A 19,972-nucleotide genomic window follows, 5' to 3' on the forward strand; every position below is an offset into this window, starting at 1 on the left:
AACATACACTGGGAAGTGATTTTTATGGTTACCTTGGGGTCTGTGTTTATAGACTTTAACACATTTATTGTCCTCTTGGGCCAAGGTTTTTCTGATCGGTCCAAGGTCATTGCTGTGTAAATGCTCTGCCTTGGGACAAGGAACCCCAAGGCAAAGCTGGGAGTGGGGTCTGGGGGTTGTCCAGAGGAGAGAGGAGCTGGCTTGGGCAGGACAAGGTTGGTTGTGCTTTCTCCTGGGTTTGAGGGTGGCATCATGTGGTTTTCCCCCTTCTTGGACTTCCCTTGAAATAGATTTTTGCCACCATCAGGACATGGCACCTTGTGCAGCAGAGCTGGGAGCAGGCCAGTCTTTGCTTTGGGAAATGGGGCACAGGGAGGTGATAGCCCCTTTCTCCACAGGCTTTTGGGTCCAGAGATCCTTGAGGCAGGATCCTCAGGGAATTCCTGAAGATGTCACACAGGACTGGGCTGGAGCTGAGGTTAAACCCAGACCTTCTGTGCAGTCACTGCCCTGAAAGGGGCATCTTCCTCTTTTAGAAGGTCAGACGTGTACCCTTGCAGAAAGCTCCTGTGCCAGGATGTATTTATTTATTTATGGGCAGGCTGAGGCTCAGGATTGCCCCTGGAATGCCCCTGGAGACCTGCAGGCCCTGGGCAGGTGTTCCCAGTCCTGGGGTGGATCCAGTTCCCAGCCCAGGTGAAGTCTGTGCTCCTGGAAGAGCATTTGGGGTTTATCCTCTCCGTCTGTCAGCTGTGACACACAAACCCTCAGATCTCTGCCCTGTCCCTGTGTGAGGGGAGCAGAGACTGAGCACAGACTCTGCACAGCCAGGGCTGTGTCACACTGCTGCAAAGCCTGATGAACATCCTGATTTCACCTCTGGAGGACAGTAACTTGCAGGAAGAGACATCCTCTAAGGACACAGATGTTTGGTCCAAACACCTTTATCTCCCAAGACAACTCAGGTTATTGTGACAGGTAAAACAAGATTGTGCAAATATGCAACAGTGATCTAATCAGCTGGAACAACAGCAATATTTTAACTGGCGCTACCTTTTAACAGCATCATTAAGGGCTCTCATTACTCTTTTATTAGAGGCTCACTCTATTTCTTATCAGATTACAGAATGAACATAACTCATGGCACTGATTTGATCTCTTGTTAAAGAGGATTACAGCTTTGCATTAGCTGGGATTGACATGGTTTATAATTTGCTGTTGATACCCAGGCTGGCGGTGTCACACGTGTGACCCCTCCCCACACCCCCCCGAGGGGAAGGGCACCCATACATCATCATTAAACGTGGCACCCAGGGCTCTGCAGGAGCCTCAGGGAGCCTTTTCTGCAGGAAAGTCAGGCAGGACACCAGGGACACGCTGGAATTCCAGATGGGGATTTACAGCTGGGGGAAGGAGGGGGAACAGATCCCATTTTCTGTAGGTCGGTTTGTGCCTCGGCAAATGGATCCTCGTTAGGGAGGAGGAATTTGCATCCTTTATGAGCTGAATCAGAGGGATGAAGGTGGCTCTGATGGGACTGTGTCAGGCCATGCAGCGTCACCACACCCTGAGGTGGGAATCACTTCCTTAAATCCCACATCCAAGGGCAGGAAATGAACCCCCTGACCCCAGGATGCTGCGAGGCACAGGAGCCTCCAGCCCAGTGCAGGAGCTGAGTGCTGCCTGCTGGGAGGCTGAATTAACACCCAGATTATCCAGCTGCCAGTGAGGTTTGGATTAGAGCCTTTCCCTTGGATCCTGTGCATTTTCCCAATCAGCATTCTCCCTTTAGTGCAGTTGCTTTGTCACAGAGTGTCTTGCTGCAAGCAGAGGGGGGTATGTAGCAGGAAATCCTGGTATTAAAAGATTAATTTACTTATATGACATAAGAGTTTAATAAAAAAAAAATTAAAAAAAAAAAGGTTGGTGAGATACCAGCCTTTAACTTGGCTGACTTTGTGCTTGGGGTATTAAAACACCACGAGAGCAGATTAATGGAGGAATTTGGGCTCGGCGATTGTCAATCCAGGGTGTTCAGCACCACAGAACTCCTGGGAGGAAGCAAAGCCCTTCCTGCTGGAAGAACTGGGCCAGCAGCTCCTGTGCTGCACAGCCCAAACCCCACTGACCCTGCTGGTGTGAGGAAAATGCCTCCAAGTTTGTCCAGGCACAGCCTGGAAGAGAGGATCCTGCTTTGGCTGTGCTTTAGGAAACAAAGGGAGGAACAGGAGCGTGGAGGGCAGTCTGGAGCCAAAGGAAAAACATTATCCTGGGAAACTAAACCTGCTGGGATTGATCCTGAGGTACCACAGAACCCCAGACTCCCAGCTTGGCTTGTTTTAATTAAAGCCCATCCACCTTCCACTGCCCCAGGTTGCTCCAAGCCCTGTCCCACCTTCCCTTGAAGTTTCTTCTCTTAGTGCCTGATTTTTTGTTTTATTTAAAGCCCCCAGCCTGTGGCTGGGTCAGCCCCTGGAGGTGCAGTGCAGGGCTTTTGGAAGGGCTGCTGCTGCAGCAGGGGCTCTGTGGCTTCAGCTGCCAGTGTGAGGTGTGACCCAGCTGGTGGCTCTGGGCTGGAATCATCGTGTCCCCACAGCTGATGTTTGACATCCCTGGCAAGGGGACAGGCGCCTCTGGTATGGAAATTTCCCTCTTAAAGGAGGGGAAAAAAAAATAACCTGTTAAAGGCTGCGAGATGATTTGTCGTTTTTCCTTTGTGAGACAATTTGTCTTCTCCTGCATCAAATCTGTTATAAAATAGGCAAGCTGTGAAGGAGGGAAATCGTCCTCGGAATATGAGGAGCACAAAGAATGGTTCCCTCTGCACAGGGCACTTCCCAGCAGCCTCCCAGAGCCTGCCCTGCTCAAAGAGCCATCCCAAACCAGCCTGGGAAGGCAGCACTTGATGGATTTCCTGGGGAAATCAGAGCTGCTGCAACACAAGCCAGTGGAGCAGCCTGGAGGTGTCTGCATCTTGTGTGCTTTGTGCTGCAAAAGCTCCTGTGAAAATGGGACCAAAACCAGGATGAGAGAGGTCCCACCTCTGCTCCGTGTCTGTGAGCTGAGCTCAGGGCTGAGTGCTGCTGGAGGGGAATGTTGGAATTGGTGGCAGGGATAAACCCCAGGGCTGGTTATGGGGACAGTGCCCTGGGCTCCACCTCTCTGCTGTCCCCCTCTCCCCAGCCCATCCCCACATCCAGCCCCTCCAGATGTGCACTGTGCCTTTGTCTGGGGCCAGAACCAGCGCTCTGAAACATTTATAAACCCTGTGCCTGCTCTCAGGGGACAGGCCAGAGGTCACACGTCACCTCCCGTGATTTAAAGCCGTGGGGCTAAAAGCATCTGCAGGGGCACAGAGGACCCAATCCTGAGCTGCCTGGGAGGGAGGCAATTGCAGGAGCCCTTTGTGAGCCCCCTCCAGGAGCTGGGTGGGCTCTGGCCAGGGATTTATGGCTGGAATTTTGGGAAGAGGGTGAGTGCCACCTCCTGGGGCTGCAGCAGCTCCACAGCCCCTTGAACCCCGTCCCAGTGATCCCAGCTGGGAATGCTGGAGCAGGGAATGTGTGCTGGGAGGTGTGGGAATGCTCAGCACATCCCTCCTGGCTTTAGGCTTTGACTGGGGAGTGGGTAGAAACTGGGAATAAATGGTTTCATCCTGTTTGTCCTTCCTGGTGTGGAGCAGCAATACGTGGGATTTGGAATGGGGTAAAATCCACTGGCACTGAGCACACCAATGGAATTCCTGCTCCTTTCATTTCATTTTTTAAGAGAAATACTCATTTTTATTGAGAAATGTAAGGCTTCAGCTTTGTTTTGTCTTCCTGGTCCCTGCTCTGCTTGGTGGGCACTTTAATCTGAATTTCACACCACTGGACAAAACATTTCACAAAATATTCCAAGCTGAAAGAGACCCAGATGGATCATCAAGTCCAATTCTTCAGTGAATGATCCATCCATGGGCTGAACCCCCAGATTCGGTGTGACCAGCTGCTCTGACCAGCTGAGCCAGTCTGGGACAGACAGAAAGTTTTCTAAGGAAATCATCAGCCAACTTCAGTTTCTATCAGGAGCTGCGTTTTCTACGGGTTTTTATGTTCCATCTTCTTTTGCAGTTTTTGTGAATTAAAAATTCATAGTTCCCGGTGGAGGATGGCAGTAGGAATGGGGGATATACTCATTTCAGTACTGCTTGTGGCATATTCTAAATTATCTTCTTTTTTTGGGTAGAGGAAGAGAAGAAGTAAAAGGTACTTGGGAAAAGGCAGAGAAATTGCTTGGAGGGTATTTTTACTAAAGAGCACAGCAGTGACTGGAGCACTGTTGCTATTTTAATACAAAACCCACCCCCTAGAAACTGAATTTTCCCCCTTAAAATTGTTCTTTTAGTGGTTTACAGAACTATATTAAAAAAAATAAAAAAGGAAATAACATGACTGTAATTACACAGCACTGGCTGCTCCTCTCCCATGTGCAGGCACAGGTTTGGTTCCCCCTTGGAGTGTTTGGTGCTGCTGCAAAGGGACAGAGGAGATTCCTGGGGATCTGCTGAGAGCTTTTGTCATTTCTATTTTGATGCTTCCCAGAGATTTCTGAAATGTGCTGCAGCTATTAATATTCACCCAGGGCGCTGCTTTCTCTCTGTTGTGCCTAAAAAATGTCTGTAGTAGCAACAACACCTGGGATTTGGAGAGGGGAGAACCACTCTCACCACCTGGACTGGCTGTAGCAGCTTTTATTTAATTTTTAAAAATGATATTGTTGACCTGGAAGCAGCAGTGTCCGGGTGAGGAGGTGCCACGTGCCATCCTCTGGAAGAGATGCATAAATAATTAAGCCAAGGTACTTACACACACATGTTTTATGGCAAATGGCTGTGTGGTTCCTGATCATTTTTTCCAGAAACAGGTTTTATGATAATACAGTAAAAATATTAAATTAGAAAATGCCTCACTAAGGGTGATAAAACCTTACTACAGTGGAAAGAGGTAATTATCCCCTCTACAGCCTAAATGACAGTTTAAAAGAAATAAAAATGTTAGTGCTCATTACTTGCTTTTGTGGGTTGCAATAAAGGGTAAGTTAAATTTTAATTCAGGGAAGACCCCTGTATCGACCTGCTCTGGCTGTACCTGAGGTGGAAGTGGTGTTAATTACCTGCCCAGGTTATTCCTCTGCCTGCAGAACCTCCTTGTGCTAAAGTCACCTTTCCCCCAGCTCCAGGTAGCACTGGCTGTTTCAACCCACTGGCTCAAGTCTGATGTTCAATATCTGTGGGTGGAGGAGAGAAATTTTTATATTTTTTTTAACCAAAAAAAAAAAAAAAAAAAAAAAAATCCAAGTTCATTATGCATAGCCTTAAGGGGGCTGAAAGTATTAAAATCTGCACTTACCCTGGTGAATTGAAACACAGACAAGGTTAAACCTGGAGGATTGATGAGTTTTACTCTCTGCATGGGTAAATCCTGCTGAGGGGAGAGGCTGGAAAAGAAAAGGAGCCTGGCTGATGAGGAGAGGGGGGAGAAAAAAGGGTTGGGTTCTTTTATAGTTTCTTTTCAGGGTGAAGTATTTGCCCTGTTTTGGGGGTGCTGGGGTTATCTGATTTCTGTCTGTGCCTGCTGTGTCCTTACCCAGACAAATCCACTGAGGTTTTGCTCCATCCCATTCCTTTTGCCAGGATGAGGGAATCCCCCTGACCCCAAAACCTGGAGTTTCCATGTCACAGCCTGTCAGTGCCAGCAAACATTGCTCTGCCAGCAAAGACAAATTCTCCCCTGAAATCTCCCCGGGGCCCTGCTTGCTTGAAAAATGGCTGTTTATTTAAAATCTGTGGGATTGGAGCAAATTCAGCATCGATCCCTGAACTCCTGCACTCACAGGAGAGCCTCAAACCCACAAAAACAAAGACAAAAAACCTGAATAATTCTCCTCCTGGGTGCTCCCCCAGTGGGAAAGGCCAAGGCAGGCTGCAGAGCAGCACTTTTGGGGTTCAGCTGCTCATGAGGCACACACAGCTTTGCTCTCTCCTAATTCAGATTCCCCTGGGGTTCCCCAAAATGTGCAAAATGTTGGTTTTGAGCTCCCTCGCATTCCTGGGGATGGAAAAAATAAATCAGTGTGGAAGGGAGAAGAGCCTGGAGAGAGGAGCAAGGCCCCAAATGCCTTTAGGGTGCTTTTTGAGGAGGGTTTGGGGCTGTTCCCTGCAGGCAGGACAAACCCTTGTCTGTCCATCCTGCACTGCTGGCACTGGGATTTCCTTCCTTCCCCTCCTGGGGAAGTTTTTCTGCCATCACTGTTGAACATGGAATTAATTGCTGCTTTGGGAGCTGACAGGGAACCCTCCCATGAAGCAGGGCCAGGGCCCAAACCCAAATCTTGCTGTGCTTGGAATGGGAAATCCCATCCCTGTACCCAACACTCCCCTCCAGGTGTGCAGCCAAGAGCCTTTAGGAACTGCAGTCAGGGAAAATCCAGCTTTTCCCTTGCTTTTCCCTCCCTCCATGCCCAGAAATGCCTGGTTTATAAGGATCCCTCCTTTCCTTTCCCCCAGCTCCTGTTCTCTAAAATTAAAGATAAATAACACCAGCCCACTTTTTTTTTTTTTTTTTTTTTTTAAGGGAAATTTGCTCCTGTTATCAGAATTGCTGCACATGGGATATTAATTGGAATCTTGTTGCTGGGTCATTTTCATTGTTTGTCAAGTACTGTCCAAGAAAATGTATGAAAACTAAATTACAGCCCCACGTTGGCTGTGTGATTGAATCCTCCTCACGGCCCCGTACATCCTATTAAAATATTCAATCTTGTTTTCTTACTTGAAGAGCCTGTCTGTAAAGGGCAAACTTATAGAAACCCTCATTCTCTGGAGATCCAATATCCAGCCACTCTGGAATATTTCCATATTTCCATATTTCTGTCCTGCCTGGGATTGGGCTCACACAAGTTCCCCCCTCTGCCTGTATTTATTAATAAAGATTCTCAAATGTATTTTTAATTACATGAGGCCTTCCCTACTGAAAGAGTGGAGGATTTGTGGCAGCCTTTTGATTCCATTTTGACCTTGAGAAGTAACTTTTCCCTCTGCACCTTTTCCCCTCCAGGACGGAGCTTTATCGGTCGCTGTTTGGAAAAGTCACAAACGGAGAACAAACGGAGCAGAATTAGGATCTGGGATTGAGCTCCTGGTGCCCTCCCAGCTGCTTCTGCCCTCAGCTGCTCCTCAGGCTGAGCCAGCTCTCTCCAGCCTCTGGTTTGTCCCTGGAATCCTCCCTGAAGGAGCATCAAACCCTGTTAAATCGGGGGCTGAGCACTCCCTGTCCAGCCTGAAATGCTTCCTCCCAAAGACAATCCATTTTTAACTATTCCTTTTGAATTCCTGACCTTGATTTTGCAGCCTGGGAGGAGGGACACAATCCAGCCCCTCCTGCAGCTGTGCCCCCCACGGTTGGGTTAAAACCTTGGAGATTTGGGGGCTGGGTTGGGGGTTCAGTGCCCTGTTCTGGTGCTTGGCTGCATACTGGGAGCGTGTGACTTCATTTTTCAGCAGGCAAGAGGATTTAAATGTCATTTCCATAATTAACACGGCCTTAAAACAGAGGCAAGGTGCTCCTGTGCAGGCTCCAGAGCTCCCAGTTGACATTCTGCTTGTTGAACACACACAGGGACATTTGCTGACCCTGACACGGGGATGTGGCAGGATTTTGCTGCTGTGGGAAGATCCTGGGGACTTTTCCAGCCCAGCCCTGCTCCTGCACACTCAGTTCTTTGCCAGGGTGTCTCCAGCACGGCTGTGACATCCCGGGCAGGATGCCAGCACAGCACAGAGGTGACTCCTCTGAGGGGGCTGTAGTAAATTCCCCATAAAGGGAATTTGGGAGCTGCCCTGATCAATCAGAAACGGGGCTTCTCTGGTGTCACTGATCCCTCTAATGGCCGTGGTTTGTCCCACAGAGTTTTCCTGGCCTTGCCTGGGCTTTGGGCACTGCAATTAAAGAGGTTTGTGAGCTGCTTGTCCCGGTGTGATCCGTGCAGGATCCCCAGCAGGTCCCTCCCTCAGGTTTCCTGCAGAAAGCAGAGCAAGGGCCAGCTGAGGATTGACACTGGGTGGAACAGAGCTTCCAGGGGGAATAAATCCGTGCTGCAGCTCCCAGGGAAGTGCATTGATTTCCCTGCCCTCTCTCCCTCCCAGGCTCTCTGGTCCAGGCAGAAAAACACCCGGATTTCAGGTCCCACTGATGCCCTGATGGGATTTTAATCCCCCCACATGCAGCAGAGCCCATCCCAGGCAAAGCCCCCCCGGGAAACGAGCCCTGGGCACAGGGAAAGGCTGGCCTTTGTCACCTGCGCCAGGTGAGCAGCCCTGCCTCGCTTCAGCTCAGCTCCAGCACACAGCAGCCTCCCCATCTCTTGGGATAACATCTCCCGTGGACAATTCCTGGCAGTGCCACGTGCCATCAGCGCCAGGTCCCCAACACCAGGCAGGACCCTGGTGGGAGCTGAGGTTGTGTCACCAACAGCACGAAACCCGCTGGGTTTAACCCCTGCAGCTCTGGGAGGCACCAAGGCAGTGAATGGCTGGCTTTGGGGCTGTCCCTGCCCCGGTCTGTGCCACCCTCCAGTGTCACCACTCCTTGTCCTCTGCAGCCGCAGCTCCGCGCCTCTCCATGGGTTTATTTTTCTCCCTGTTCCCGTTCTGGCTGTAATGTTAAAAGGGTAATACGAAGCACTTTAAAATGTGATAACTTCTCGCCGGTATTGTTCGAGGAGATAAGAGCCCGAGCCGCGCTGAGCAGCGCTTTTGAATTCACTTATCAGTGTTTAAGCAGGCGCTTTCCCCGTCCCCATCCCTGCCACCACCTGGGCCGGGGGACACGGGGACGGCCCGGGGGACACGGGGACAGCCCGGCCCGGGGCATGCGGCCCCGCAGCAGCTCTGACCTTGCCGGGGAGGAAAGAAAAGGGCAGCAAAAGGAGCCGTAGCTGATGTGGGGATGCTGCAGGAAAAGTGTGACCCCCGAGGAGCAGCCAGGAGAGGCTCTGGTGTGGTGGTGGCACCTCGCAGAGCCTGGGGACAGCAGGGACAGGGGGTTCTGTGACCCGGGGTGACAGTGGCCAGCACAGGCACAGCTCCCCGAGCCTTCACAGACACCCAGAAAGAACCAAGGTGATTTCCAGCAAGTTTTCCTAATGCTGCCAGTTAACAGTGCCATCTTCCCTCTCCCCCCTCCCCGCTATATAGCATATTAATTCTTTATTAATTCATGATACAGCTGCTAATTAGTACCTCCACAAACGGGCATTCCACCTTAGCAAAACACTCGCAGGTGTTTTGGGGACTGGGGTGTGCAGAGGGAGGGACAGAGGGTTGTGATAATCCTCTCCCCCCAACCCCGCCACAGCCAAGAATTTCAACTTTCAGACAAACAACTTCATTTACAAGTGTGTCTCTAATTAGCTGCAGAATTAGTAAAGCAGAGTTTTCCCCCCATAGATCGGCCAAACCCCCGGGGGAGGCTCTGGAATGGAGAGAATCGCATTTCCAATTATTTTGTTGAATTGCTAATTTAGTTATTGTGCCTGGCGTAATTGTGATGGGTATTGGGTGTGCAATTCAATTTGTTTTAAATATTTGTGGGAAGGCTGATCAGTAATGGAGCTGACCTATTTCATGGCCCAAATTGAGAGGAGAGACTAAAACAAAAAACAGCTACAAAGCCCCAGTTTGTCTCAGTTTTTATTTTGATGTCTCTCATCCCTCTTAAGACTGTTGATGCAACAAAAGGTTTACATTAAAAGATGATGGCACTTTGATCTTGGGCTTTGGAGAGCTTACAGCTTTTGGTATGTCTTTTCTTGGCATTTTAATATGGAGATATTTTAGGCTAAAGAGTTTTAAATGTGATGCTGGAGTTCAGTAGGGTCTGTCCCCTCACCACCCCCCCAAATTTTAACTCTCCTGATTCTGGTTTGAGAGACGTGAAAAATCAACTGCTGGCACTGTCTGTGGTGGTTCAGGTGGGCAAATTTCAGTCTCACCTTTCCAAAGGGTGTTTGTGGATCAGCTCCTGGGGACATCCTTTAGCCAAAGTCCTGCTGGGCCCTTCCCTGCAGGCTCCTGCTGAGCAGGGCACAGGATGAGGCTGGAAAAGGTCCCCAAGATGCCCCAGTGCCACCATCCCTGCCCATAAAACAGCCCTGGGAAGAGGGGCCTGATGTTCTCCCACCTCAGCAGCAGCCACTGGAGTTTGGGGCTTTTCCCTGTTTGTCCCATTCCCTGTGAGGTTAAAGATGACAATAAATGCTGGAGGGTGGGAATGGGGAGTGGGCACCATCAGGTTTGGGGACAGTGGGGACCAGGGATGGGGCAGAGCTGTGGGATGAGCTCAGGTGAGGGCACAGCTGACCTGGAGGGGTTCCACAGAACCCTGGCCTGGCCTCAGGCAAAGCCCAGCTCCCCCAGGACGGGGGTGACAGATTCCACTCACAGCAGCAGAGCTGTAATTCATTCTTTTTATTAAAAGAAATTGAGGTAAGTGAAATACTTCAGCACCAGCGAGAACCGTTCGTACCCAGGGGCTTTCCCTCACCCTGCCCCACCCAGTGACCCCCACACACCTGGGGACAGCTCAGGTGCTGCTGCCACAGCGCCCCAGGCCCCCAGGGCCAGTGCCAGCCCCCGATGTCACCCAACAGGGTTTGGTTTTTTTGGAGCTGCTTCACCCCCAAATTCAGCTGTGACACTGAACTGGGGGGCTGCTCTGCACGAGGCTGTGGCAGAGGGCAGTGGACACTTCCCATTCCACCTGGGAAAGGGACTCAGGTGACACCAGCACGGGGGCGTCCTGGTGACAGGGGAGGAGCCCCACAAGTCCCGGTCCTGCCTGGCTGACACATTCTCTGTCTGTGTGTCCTGCTGCAGCCCACCCTGGCGTAAGCAAAAAGCATCTTTGGGGCTTGTTCGGGGGGCTCTAGTGGGAAAAAAAAAATCTCTTGAATCAAATTAAGGTTCTTAACTATTAAGAAAAAGCAAGTCCTGCAGGTGGCAGGGGAGCAGCGACCCCGGGCTGGCACCTCCAGTCACTGGCACCACAGGCAGAAGGGCTGCATTGCACTTCAGGAGGGAAGGAGGAGAGGTGAGAGGCACTGGCAGCATCGTTGATTAATTCTCCCGTAAGAAGAGCCCTTCTGATGTACCGTTCTCCTGACAGCCAGCCCTTCCTGCTGTGCTAAAGGAGGGGCTGCCAAATGGGAAATCCACCCAGGACCATCACTGGTGAGCCCGGCCCCAGCTCCGGAACAGGAGCTGTGTGTGAGGGGTGGGCTGTGCTTCCCTCCTGCAGCTTCTCGGAGCTTTTGTTACATAAAAAACGTGTAGAAAGAAGTTGGGGAGGGACCTGGGCAGCTGCCACCCCTTCCTGCACTTACCTGCCACCCAAATCCTCCTGGCCTTTGGAATGACATACCAAACCCAATTTTTTTTTTCACATTCCCAGGTAAGGGTGGCCCCTCCCCAGCCAAGCACAGGCAGCTCTGGGGCAGGGCAGGATGATGAAGAAAAAGCTCTCCTCAGATCCTCAGGTTGAGATTTCCTCCTGCACTTCCAACCCCACTGAGGGGGTTTGGCTCTGTCCTTTGTCCTCTGCCCCCAGGAAAGGGACGAGCACTTACAGCAGGGACACACAGTGGGGCTGCCCCACCCGTTATCCCCGAGAGCATCAGGGAAGGGGGAGCAGAAATGCTGAGCAGCTGCACTTTGGTCTCGGGGCCTCCTCCCAGAATGGCCTTGCCCACAATTCCCAGCCTGTCCTAAAGGAATTGGGCACAAAGGCAAAGCGAGGGGGCTTCAGCCCCCCAAATCCTGCCCACCTCCCCCCAAAAAAAACCTTCACAGCCCTGGGGAGCCTCCTGGGGGCACGGGGACAGCCCTGGCCACAGCAGCTAAAGGTTTGTCCTCTACCTACGAGACAAGACAGACGTGGGACACAGGAATCAAATCACGGCTGACGGAGGGTGGGTGACACACGAATCACCAGTGACAGAGCCAGGGGAGAGGGGACAGGGAGACATTGGCACTTGTCAGCACGGAGCTGCTGCTGCTGCCGGGCACGGGGGGGACAGGAGAGGAGGGCAGGGTGTCCCTGCAGGGACAGGGGTTTCCCTGTAAGGACAGGGGTGTCCCTGCAAGGACAGGGGTGTCCCTGCCACGCCAAGGCCTCGCGGTTCCGGAGCTCCCAGCGCCGCTCCGTTCAATAAATAAGGGACAGGAGGACAAGAGGGGACTCGGCTCCGCAGGGCGCCTGTGCTTTATACATTTCCCTCGTGTCCCTTGGCCAAAGGACAACGCTTCCTCTGGTTCAGTCTGATTGGAAAAAAGACAGAAGTGTCCCTTGCAGCAGCGTTCCCTGAGCCTCCCCGTGGCGGTGCAAAGGGCGAGTCCCGATTCCCGGCTCCGGCTCCTCCCGGCCGCGGGCTGGGAGCAGAGGCTCTTACGTGGAAGAAGAAGAGTCCATTGTGGAGAGGATCCGCACGACCTCGGCTCGCTGCGTGGGGGAGATGTGCTGGGTCATGTGCACAATGGAATCCATGGCAACCTCGGGGTTGGCCTGCACCAGGCTGCGGAGAGGACAGAGGTGAGGGATGTGCCCCAGGACTCCTGCCTCTCACTGCTTGTGGTGGGTTCTCACACAGCTTCCAGAGAACTGTGTGTGCTTTCGGGACTCGGCTGTTCTGTTTACATGCTTCTCCTCTGGGAGATGATGGTGATGGTCACCAACGGAGTCAAAGAGGTGGCAGCCTGTGTAGCCAACCTTTGGGCTTCTTCTCCAAGTGTATATACACTTTGGAGTCAGAAAAATAAAGAGCTTTTTTTCCTGCTGACCTTTCTGCTGGTCCTTTTGTGTCCCTAACAGTGACAGAAGGAGGCAGCTCCCGAGCTTCCCCCAGCTCCCAGCAGGAATTCCAGGGGCAGGAATGTGGGGGGACACAGCCCTGGGTGGGCTAGAGCAGCTCAGAGTTCCCTCAGGACACTTTTCAGGCTGGACCACGCAGGGACTGGGATCCTGAGCGTGTGGCCATGGGTGGCAGAGGGCAGGAATCCCTGAGCCCACCCAAATCCCCTCCCCGCTCTCACCTCCGGATCTGCTTGAGCACATAATCCCTGGAGATGTATTTGATGTTCTCCTCCACCACGGAGCGAACGCCCTCCTCCTCCGTCAGCTGCTTCTCCAGCCACTCCACCAGGTCCTTGTTGCTGTCCCACAGGTAACCCTGCCAAAAATGCCCCAGCTCAGCCTGGGCCCAGCCCTGCCCGCTCCCCACGGCTCTGGGGGGCAGCTGTGGGGGGCACATCTGGCTGGGGACCCCCACAAACACACCGAGCACTCAGCACAAGCCCAAAGGTTCGTTATTTCTTTTGCATCCCGCCATAAAAATGTGACCAAAAGCGACCAAGGAGGTGTTTGGTGAGTGCTGCAGAGAAGGAGCTGTCCCAGATAAATCCATTTCCCTGGTTATCAGCTCCCCAGTTCTGCTGGAACGTGGCTGACCTGAGATTCTGCTCTGGGGATTCTCCCCTAAATCATCAGGGGACCTGTGACACAGGGACATCACCCGCAGCCTGTCCCTGTGCTGGTGTCCCCAGCCATCCTGGGGCAGGCCACAGCAGCTCGGGGTGTCTGGAAGCCTCAGGCACAACCCCCTTTATGCCTTTCACAAGATCATTTCACCTGATGTTTGCTGATAGTTGGCTGTGTAATAACTCAGGAGTGTGTGAGCCCCTAACAGCCTTCTCTCCTCTCCTCTCATTTTCTTTACAAATCATTTAAGAATCATTTTGTTAATGGTTTCCGGAAAAGCAAGTACTGCCATTAGCACTCATTCATATTTATGTCATTTTATTTGGGTAATTAAACACAAAGCTCCTCATTTAAAGGTGCACTATCCTTCTCTGTTATCGCTAACCAAGTCAAAGGCAGAATGACAATGAGCTGGGGGCGGTGACACCGTGGTGGCACCTCCCTGAGCAGCCCCCGCTGCTGCCAGAACCTTTGGGACACAGAAGCAGGGAGCCACAGAGTCCTCAGGGCTGGGAAAACCTCTGGGATCATCGAGTCCATCCACTGCCCCAGGAGTGCCAAGGCCACGCCCCCTGACCGTGTCCCCAAGTGCCACATGCACACAGCTCCTAAATCCCTGCAGGGATGGGGACTCTGCACTGCCCCGGGCGGCTGGGCCAGGGCTGGGCTGCCCTTTCCGGGCAGGAATTGCCTTTTCCGGGCAGGAATTGCCTTTTCCGGGCAGGAATTGCCTTTTCCGGGGAGGAATTGCCCTTTCCGGGGAGGAATTGCCTTTTCCATGGAGGAATTCTCCTTTCCAGGGAGGAATTGCCTTTTCCAGGCAGGAATTGCCCTTTCCATGGAGGAATTGCCCTTTCCAGGGAGGAATTTTCCTTTCCATGGAGGAATTCTCCTTTCCATGGAGGAATTGCCCTAAACACGGAGGAATTGCCCTCTCCAGGCAGGAATTCTCCTTTCCATGGAGGAATTTCCCTTTCCATGGAGGAATTGCCTTTTCCATGGAGGAACTGCCCTTTCCAGGGATGAAATTTCCCTTTCCAGGGAGGAATTTCCCTTTCCATGGAGGAATTCTCCTTTCCATGGAGGAATTCTCCTTTCCATGGAGGAACTGCCCTTTCCAGGGATTAAATTTCCCTTTCCAGGGGTGAAATTTCCCTTTCCATGGAGGAATTTCCCCAGTGTCCCACCTGGCCCTCCCCTGGCCCAGCCTGAGCCGTTCCCTGTCCTGCTCTCCCTGTCCCTGGCTGTCCCCTCCTGTCAGGGCTTTGTGCAGAGGGGACAATTCCCATTTTCCCCGGCTGCTCCCAGCCCCAGCCTGGCCTTGGACACTCCCAGGGCTCCAGGGGCAGCCAGAGCTGCTCTGGGCACCCTGTGCCAGCCCTGCCCACTCTCACAGGGAGGAATTTCGGGTTCAGAGCCCAGCCCAGCTCCTGACACACCTCAGAACCCCCAGGATTATTTCATTCCCTTTCACACGACGTCTCCGATTGTCTCAGCCCAATGATGTCACTTCAAGATTTTGCTTATTCCATTGTTTTTTCTCTCCTCACTGTGATTTGAAACTCGCTGGTTTTCACTCCCTGCCTGTGCCCTGCCAGGCAGCTCCACTCCCTGCATACAAAGGAAGCTTCCAGGGAAAAGGGGGAAAAAAACCCAGCCCGGGAAGCTCCAGACCTGTGTAAAGCTCCATTTACCCAAGAATCCCAAAGCTTTTAGTTTAGGAGAATATTTAATACTCTTATTAATCATTTTTAATCCGTTTGCTTTTAATTAAGAAACAGCATGATGCTTCCCTATCAACATATGCCAGGGAGCAGATTAATTGTGGCTTAAGATAACTCTCCTTGATTGGTGTAATGTATTAGCTAACGAGCTGCCTGCTTTAGGAGAGCTCAGGCTCTACCTTGGAAAGGCTGCTGCCCTCCAGAGAATGTCCCCCCTTCCCTGGAACCCCTGGGGGTTGGGGACTTTAAACACGGGATGGAAAAAAAAAAAAAATTAGAATTAAAAAAAAAAAAAAAAAAAAAAACCCCAAGAATGGAATAAAATAGAATTTTTAAAAAGATAAAATAAAAATAAAATAAATAAAATGAAGGAAAATATAATAAAGGAAATGGAGTCGTGTAAAATGAATTGAGTAACATAAAGTCAAATAAAGTAACAGGAAGTAAGACAAAATGAAAGAAATAAATGAAAGAAATAAAATTAAATAAAGTAACGTAATAAGGAAATAAATAAAGTAAAATGAAATAAATAAATACATACAAATAAGCGAAATAAAATTAGATTAAATAAAAATAGAATAAAATAGAACAGAAGAAAATAGAATAAAATAAAATAAAACAGAATAAAAATAAAATAAAATAAAATAAAGTAGCATTAAAAAATAAAATAATTAAATAAATAAAATAAAGTAAAATAGAGTAGAACTTATAAAGTAAAATAGAATAGAATCGAACAGAATAAAATAGAATAGAATAAAAAAATTAAAAAGTAAAAAAATAAAACAAAAATAATTAAAAAACAGCAAAATAATAAAAAATAAAATAATAACAAAAAAATAAAATAAAGCAAAATAAAAAATAAAATAGAATAAAATAGAATAGAATAGAATAAAATAGAATAATATAGAATAGAATAGAATAGAATAGAATAGAATAGAATAGAATAGAATAGAATAGAATAGAATAGAATAAAATAAAGTAAAATAAAATACAATACTAAGATTGAAGGCTTGTACCAAACCCAAGCCCAGAGCACCTCCAGAGCTTTCCCTTCCTCCAGAGCCCAACTCCCCAAGGAGCCCCTGGGCCCACCGTGGGCAGGGCTGACAGCCCGGGGAAGGGACAGCACAGGGGACACCGACACGGGGACAATGGCCCGGGGGACACAGGCTGGGGCGGGCAGCACTGACCTTGACCGTGCCCTCCACCTCGACGAACCAGCGGCGCAGCATGGCCTGGATCTGCCCGTCGGTCAGCTCGGGGTTGGCCTCGTGGATCTTCCCCTTCACCGCCTCCTCCAGCAGCAGCCGCCGCAGGCGCCAGTAGAAAAAGGCCCGGGAGGTTTTCCAGTCCAGGATGTCCTGCCCCAGGCACGGGTGGGGAGGGGGACACCAGTGAGGGGCAGCAGGGAGCCCAGGGACGTGTCCTTCCCAAAGGGAGAGCCACAGGCTGGGAGTTGGTCTGGCCTCGGGCACAGAGGAAGATGGAGACGCCCCCACCGTAGGGAAGTGGCTCTCTAAGAGGGGTCATGTAAAAAATCCGCAGCTGGATAGCAGCAGGATGCTATCAGCTCTTATCTTTACTGTAGCCTTTTCCTTAGACACAGACATTGTGTCCCCGGGGTCCTTGAGGGTGCTTCTGGACAATATCAAATGTGTAATAGGAGCCACAGGAATGCAGAGGTGGGAGTCAGATTCACACTTCTTCATTTAACCAATAGTACGCTTACTTTTAGTTTTATGCAGGAGCTTATGAGGTGTGCTATAAATTCTGTAAATGCTTCTAATAAACTGAGTCTTGCTATTCAATCGTATCGATTGTGGCATTTCTCCCACCGACCACGACACCCCACTGGTGCCTTCAGTTTTAATTTCATGTATTCCAGGTTCTGGGGTGCCCAGGGGTGAGCTCACATCAGCTCTGCACACAGCAGGGACACAAAACAAATCCTCCTCCTGCTGCACACCAAGGACAACTTCCAGCACAACCCAGGGTGGGCTGGAGGGAGGAACAAGGCTGGGACCTCACAGCCTGGGGCTGGAATGGGACAGCTAAACCCCAGTGTGCAAATGGACCAAAACTTAGAAAAATATAAGGGAAGGGAATGGAATAGGAAATTATAGAATGGAATGGAATGGAATGGAATGGAATGGAATGGAATGGAATGGAATGGAATGGAATAGAATGGAATGGAATAGAATAGAATAGAATAGAATAGAATAGAATAGAATAGAATAGAACAGAACAGAACAGAACAGAACAGAAGAGAACAGAACAGGACAGGACAGGACAGGAGACTGGTTGTCCATTTTGTGACCATTCTTAGCCCACCCTGGGTGCAGCCCTGGCCAGGCTCTGTCCTGCCCAAGGTGTGTCCTAAAGGCCTTTCAATAAATCCCTACAGCTCTGTCCAGTCTCTGCTCCAGCTCAGCCTTCCCAAGGCACCACCACGAGGGACTTGTCACCCCCCTGTCACCCAAGTGGGTCAGCAGGAGCTGCAGAGGCTTGTGAAGGCTCTGGCTCCATCCCCAGCCCCAGGACACTCACGGTTATTGCTCCTTTCTCCTGCATCCTGCCGGGGGTGTCGTGCAGGTCAGCGAACTGCATGGCCACCTGCTGGTACATGGGTGCCAGGAACTCCTCCCTCTCCTTCAGCTTGGCCTCCAGCTCCTTCCTGTCAGCCGGGCTCAGCTCGGGGGTGCCTGAAAACACACACAGCTCAGACCCTGCGGCAGCTCCAGGCAGTGCAGGGCTTGGGAAAGCCAAAGGACAAACCCTGGAGCATCAGCTCCCAGCAGTGCCCAGCAAACCTCTGTGGTCCAGAGCAGATTTTGTGCCACAGAGACCCAGGCAAGAGCTCTGAGGGTGTTTTCACCATGGAAACTCTGCTCCATTTAAATGCCAACGATCTAAGCCATCAATTAAGTGACATTTACGGGACTTACTCCTAAAAGAGAATAATGTCCCAGCACTGCTGTTCATTTAGCAGGAAACACAGAGCATGGCACACCACCTTCAGCACTGTGAGCTCTCCCTCAGCCCCACTCCAGGGGCTCTGCAATCACAGCAGCCAGCCAGAGCCACCCCAAGCCAGGAAACCCAGCTTAAACCAGAGGGCAGAAGCTTTAGAGAAACCCCAAGAGGGAGCAGCTTCACCCAGCACAGAATGCGAGGCTGGAATTCACTGTCACTGGGCCCAAAGAGGCTCACAGAGGGGAATCAGACAAATCCACGCAAGGAAATCCCAGCACAGGCTCCTGAGCATGAAGATCAGATATTAATCTGTTCTCAGGAAGCCTCTAAACCACAGCTGGAAGCTGAGCCAGCATCCTGGGGGCTGCACCCCGCTGCACCTGCAGGATGCTGCTGCTCTCTGCATGGCTCATTCCCACAGACCCCATAATCCAAGGCTGCTGGTGCCAAGGGAAGAGCTCCCCAGTGGCCTGAGCACTCCAGTGCCTGCTCACACCCCCCAGTTCTGTGTTTTTCCAAGGCACAGCCCCTCCAGACAAAGATCCTTCCCAGGGCAGGAATGTTGTTGGTTTTTTTTTTCCCTGTGCCTACCAATATAAATGTCACCTAACCCTTCAGATGCGAGTAAGAAGGTTTTAATTAAGAGAAGCTCCCCTTCTAACCTTCAGAATAAAAAATTATCTATATTTCTCCACGTTGAACTCCCAGGCTCCCTGATTTTAATGGCAACACAAGCACTTAAGGCAGCCCCACTGGTGAATTCCAGCCCCTGCCACCGAGTCCACCCAGCCAGGCCCAGTAATGATTTAGGTGAGATTAACAAATATGTCAATGTCTATTTTCTGCTTAATTTAAAAGCAGCGTCTATAAAGATTTTTGACTTCTGAACCCTGTTCTCCTGGAAGAAAGAAGGTAACAATGAGGAGGGGGGATAAAGAGTGATTATCCCATCATCGATCGTTTGTCAGGAGCATTTCTTATTCACTGGACTATTGTAAAAAGCTAAGCTCTCGATCAATCCCGTAAGCCCCCTGTACAATTAAATATCTTGGAATGGTTTTCTTTCTTTCCTAGTCAGATCTTGAGGCCTCAGGGTTTTTTTTGGTTTTTTTTTCCCAGAAAGCCTGGGCTTTATTTATTTATTTATTTCTCAAGGAAAAAAAAATTTAAAAAAACAAAGAAAGAAAGAAAGAAAGTCTCCTTTCACAAATCTTCTCCTGGCAAGGAGAGCGGAGTTAAAATATGGGATTCCTTTGCTCTTAGAGGTACTTGACAGTTAATGAAACTGTTAAAGTTTAAATCATAGGAACATTATAGACCTCCAGGTATGGATTGGCTGCTGATCAATAGGGAAACAAAAGGAGCAGCCCTCTGAGACAGCCCCATTCCGTGAGGAGATGTGGCACACAGCTGGGGCACACCAGGAACACGGGTGACCTTCCCAAGCTGGCAGGGAGCACAGGGCACCCACCAAGGCAGCTCCAAAGTGCCATAAAATGTCACCTTCCTCTTGGACTGCAGCTCCACCGTGCCTCCAGAGAGTGCCAGGATGGGAAGGGGCTGGAAAACATCTTAATTCTGCTCCCAGCACCTCCAGAGCCCACCCAGGACAGGGAACACCCCAACACCTCTTGGTTCTACACTCCTTTCTCTTGTTTAATCGTAGCAAAACTGCCTTAACCAAGCTGAAAAGATGCTCTGGGA

General features: G+C 50.5%; 2 protein-coding genes across 5 annotated transcripts in view; one reads left to right on the plus strand and one right to left on the minus strand.

Moving 5' to 3' along the window:
- AATF (apoptosis antagonizing transcription factor) overlaps positions 1 to 8,000 on the plus strand; it is a 38,405-nt gene extending 30,405 nt beyond the window's left edge. Inside the window, exon 12 of the mRNA XM_066333560.1 lies at positions 7,098 to 8,000. Within this exon, the coding sequence (XP_066189657.1) occupies positions 7,098 to 7,161 (64 nt within the window). The 3' untranslated portion in view covers positions 7,162 to 8,000. The remainder of the gene's footprint in view (positions 1 to 7,097) is intronic.
- A 2,492-nt stretch (positions 8,001 to 10,492) lies between these two features.
- Positions 10,493 to 19,972, minus strand: part of ACACA (acetyl-CoA carboxylase alpha) — a 103,010-nt gene continuing 93,530 nt past the window's right edge. For all 4 annotated transcript variants that reach the window (XM_066333557.1, XM_066333555.1, XM_066333554.1 and 1 more), the window contains 4 exons: positions 17,843 to 17,997; positions 16,486 to 16,656; positions 13,127 to 13,263; positions 10,493 to 12,609 (listed from right to left, as the gene is read on the minus strand). In XM_066333557.1, coding sequence (XP_066189654.1) covers positions 12,483 to 12,609; positions 13,127 to 13,263; positions 16,486 to 16,656; positions 17,843 to 17,997 — 590 coding nt within the window. In that variant the 3' untranslated portion in view covers positions 10,493 to 12,482. The remainder of the gene's footprint in view (positions 12,610 to 13,126; positions 13,264 to 16,485; positions 16,657 to 17,842; positions 17,998 to 19,972) is intronic.

The sequence above is a fragment of the Sylvia atricapilla genome, chromosome 20 (assembly GCF_009819655.1).
Source record: "Sylvia atricapilla isolate bSylAtr1 chromosome 20, bSylAtr1.pri, whole genome shotgun sequence".
In the NCBI taxonomy this organism is placed as follows: Eukaryota; Metazoa; Chordata; class Aves; order Passeriformes; family Sylviidae; genus Sylvia; species Sylvia atricapilla.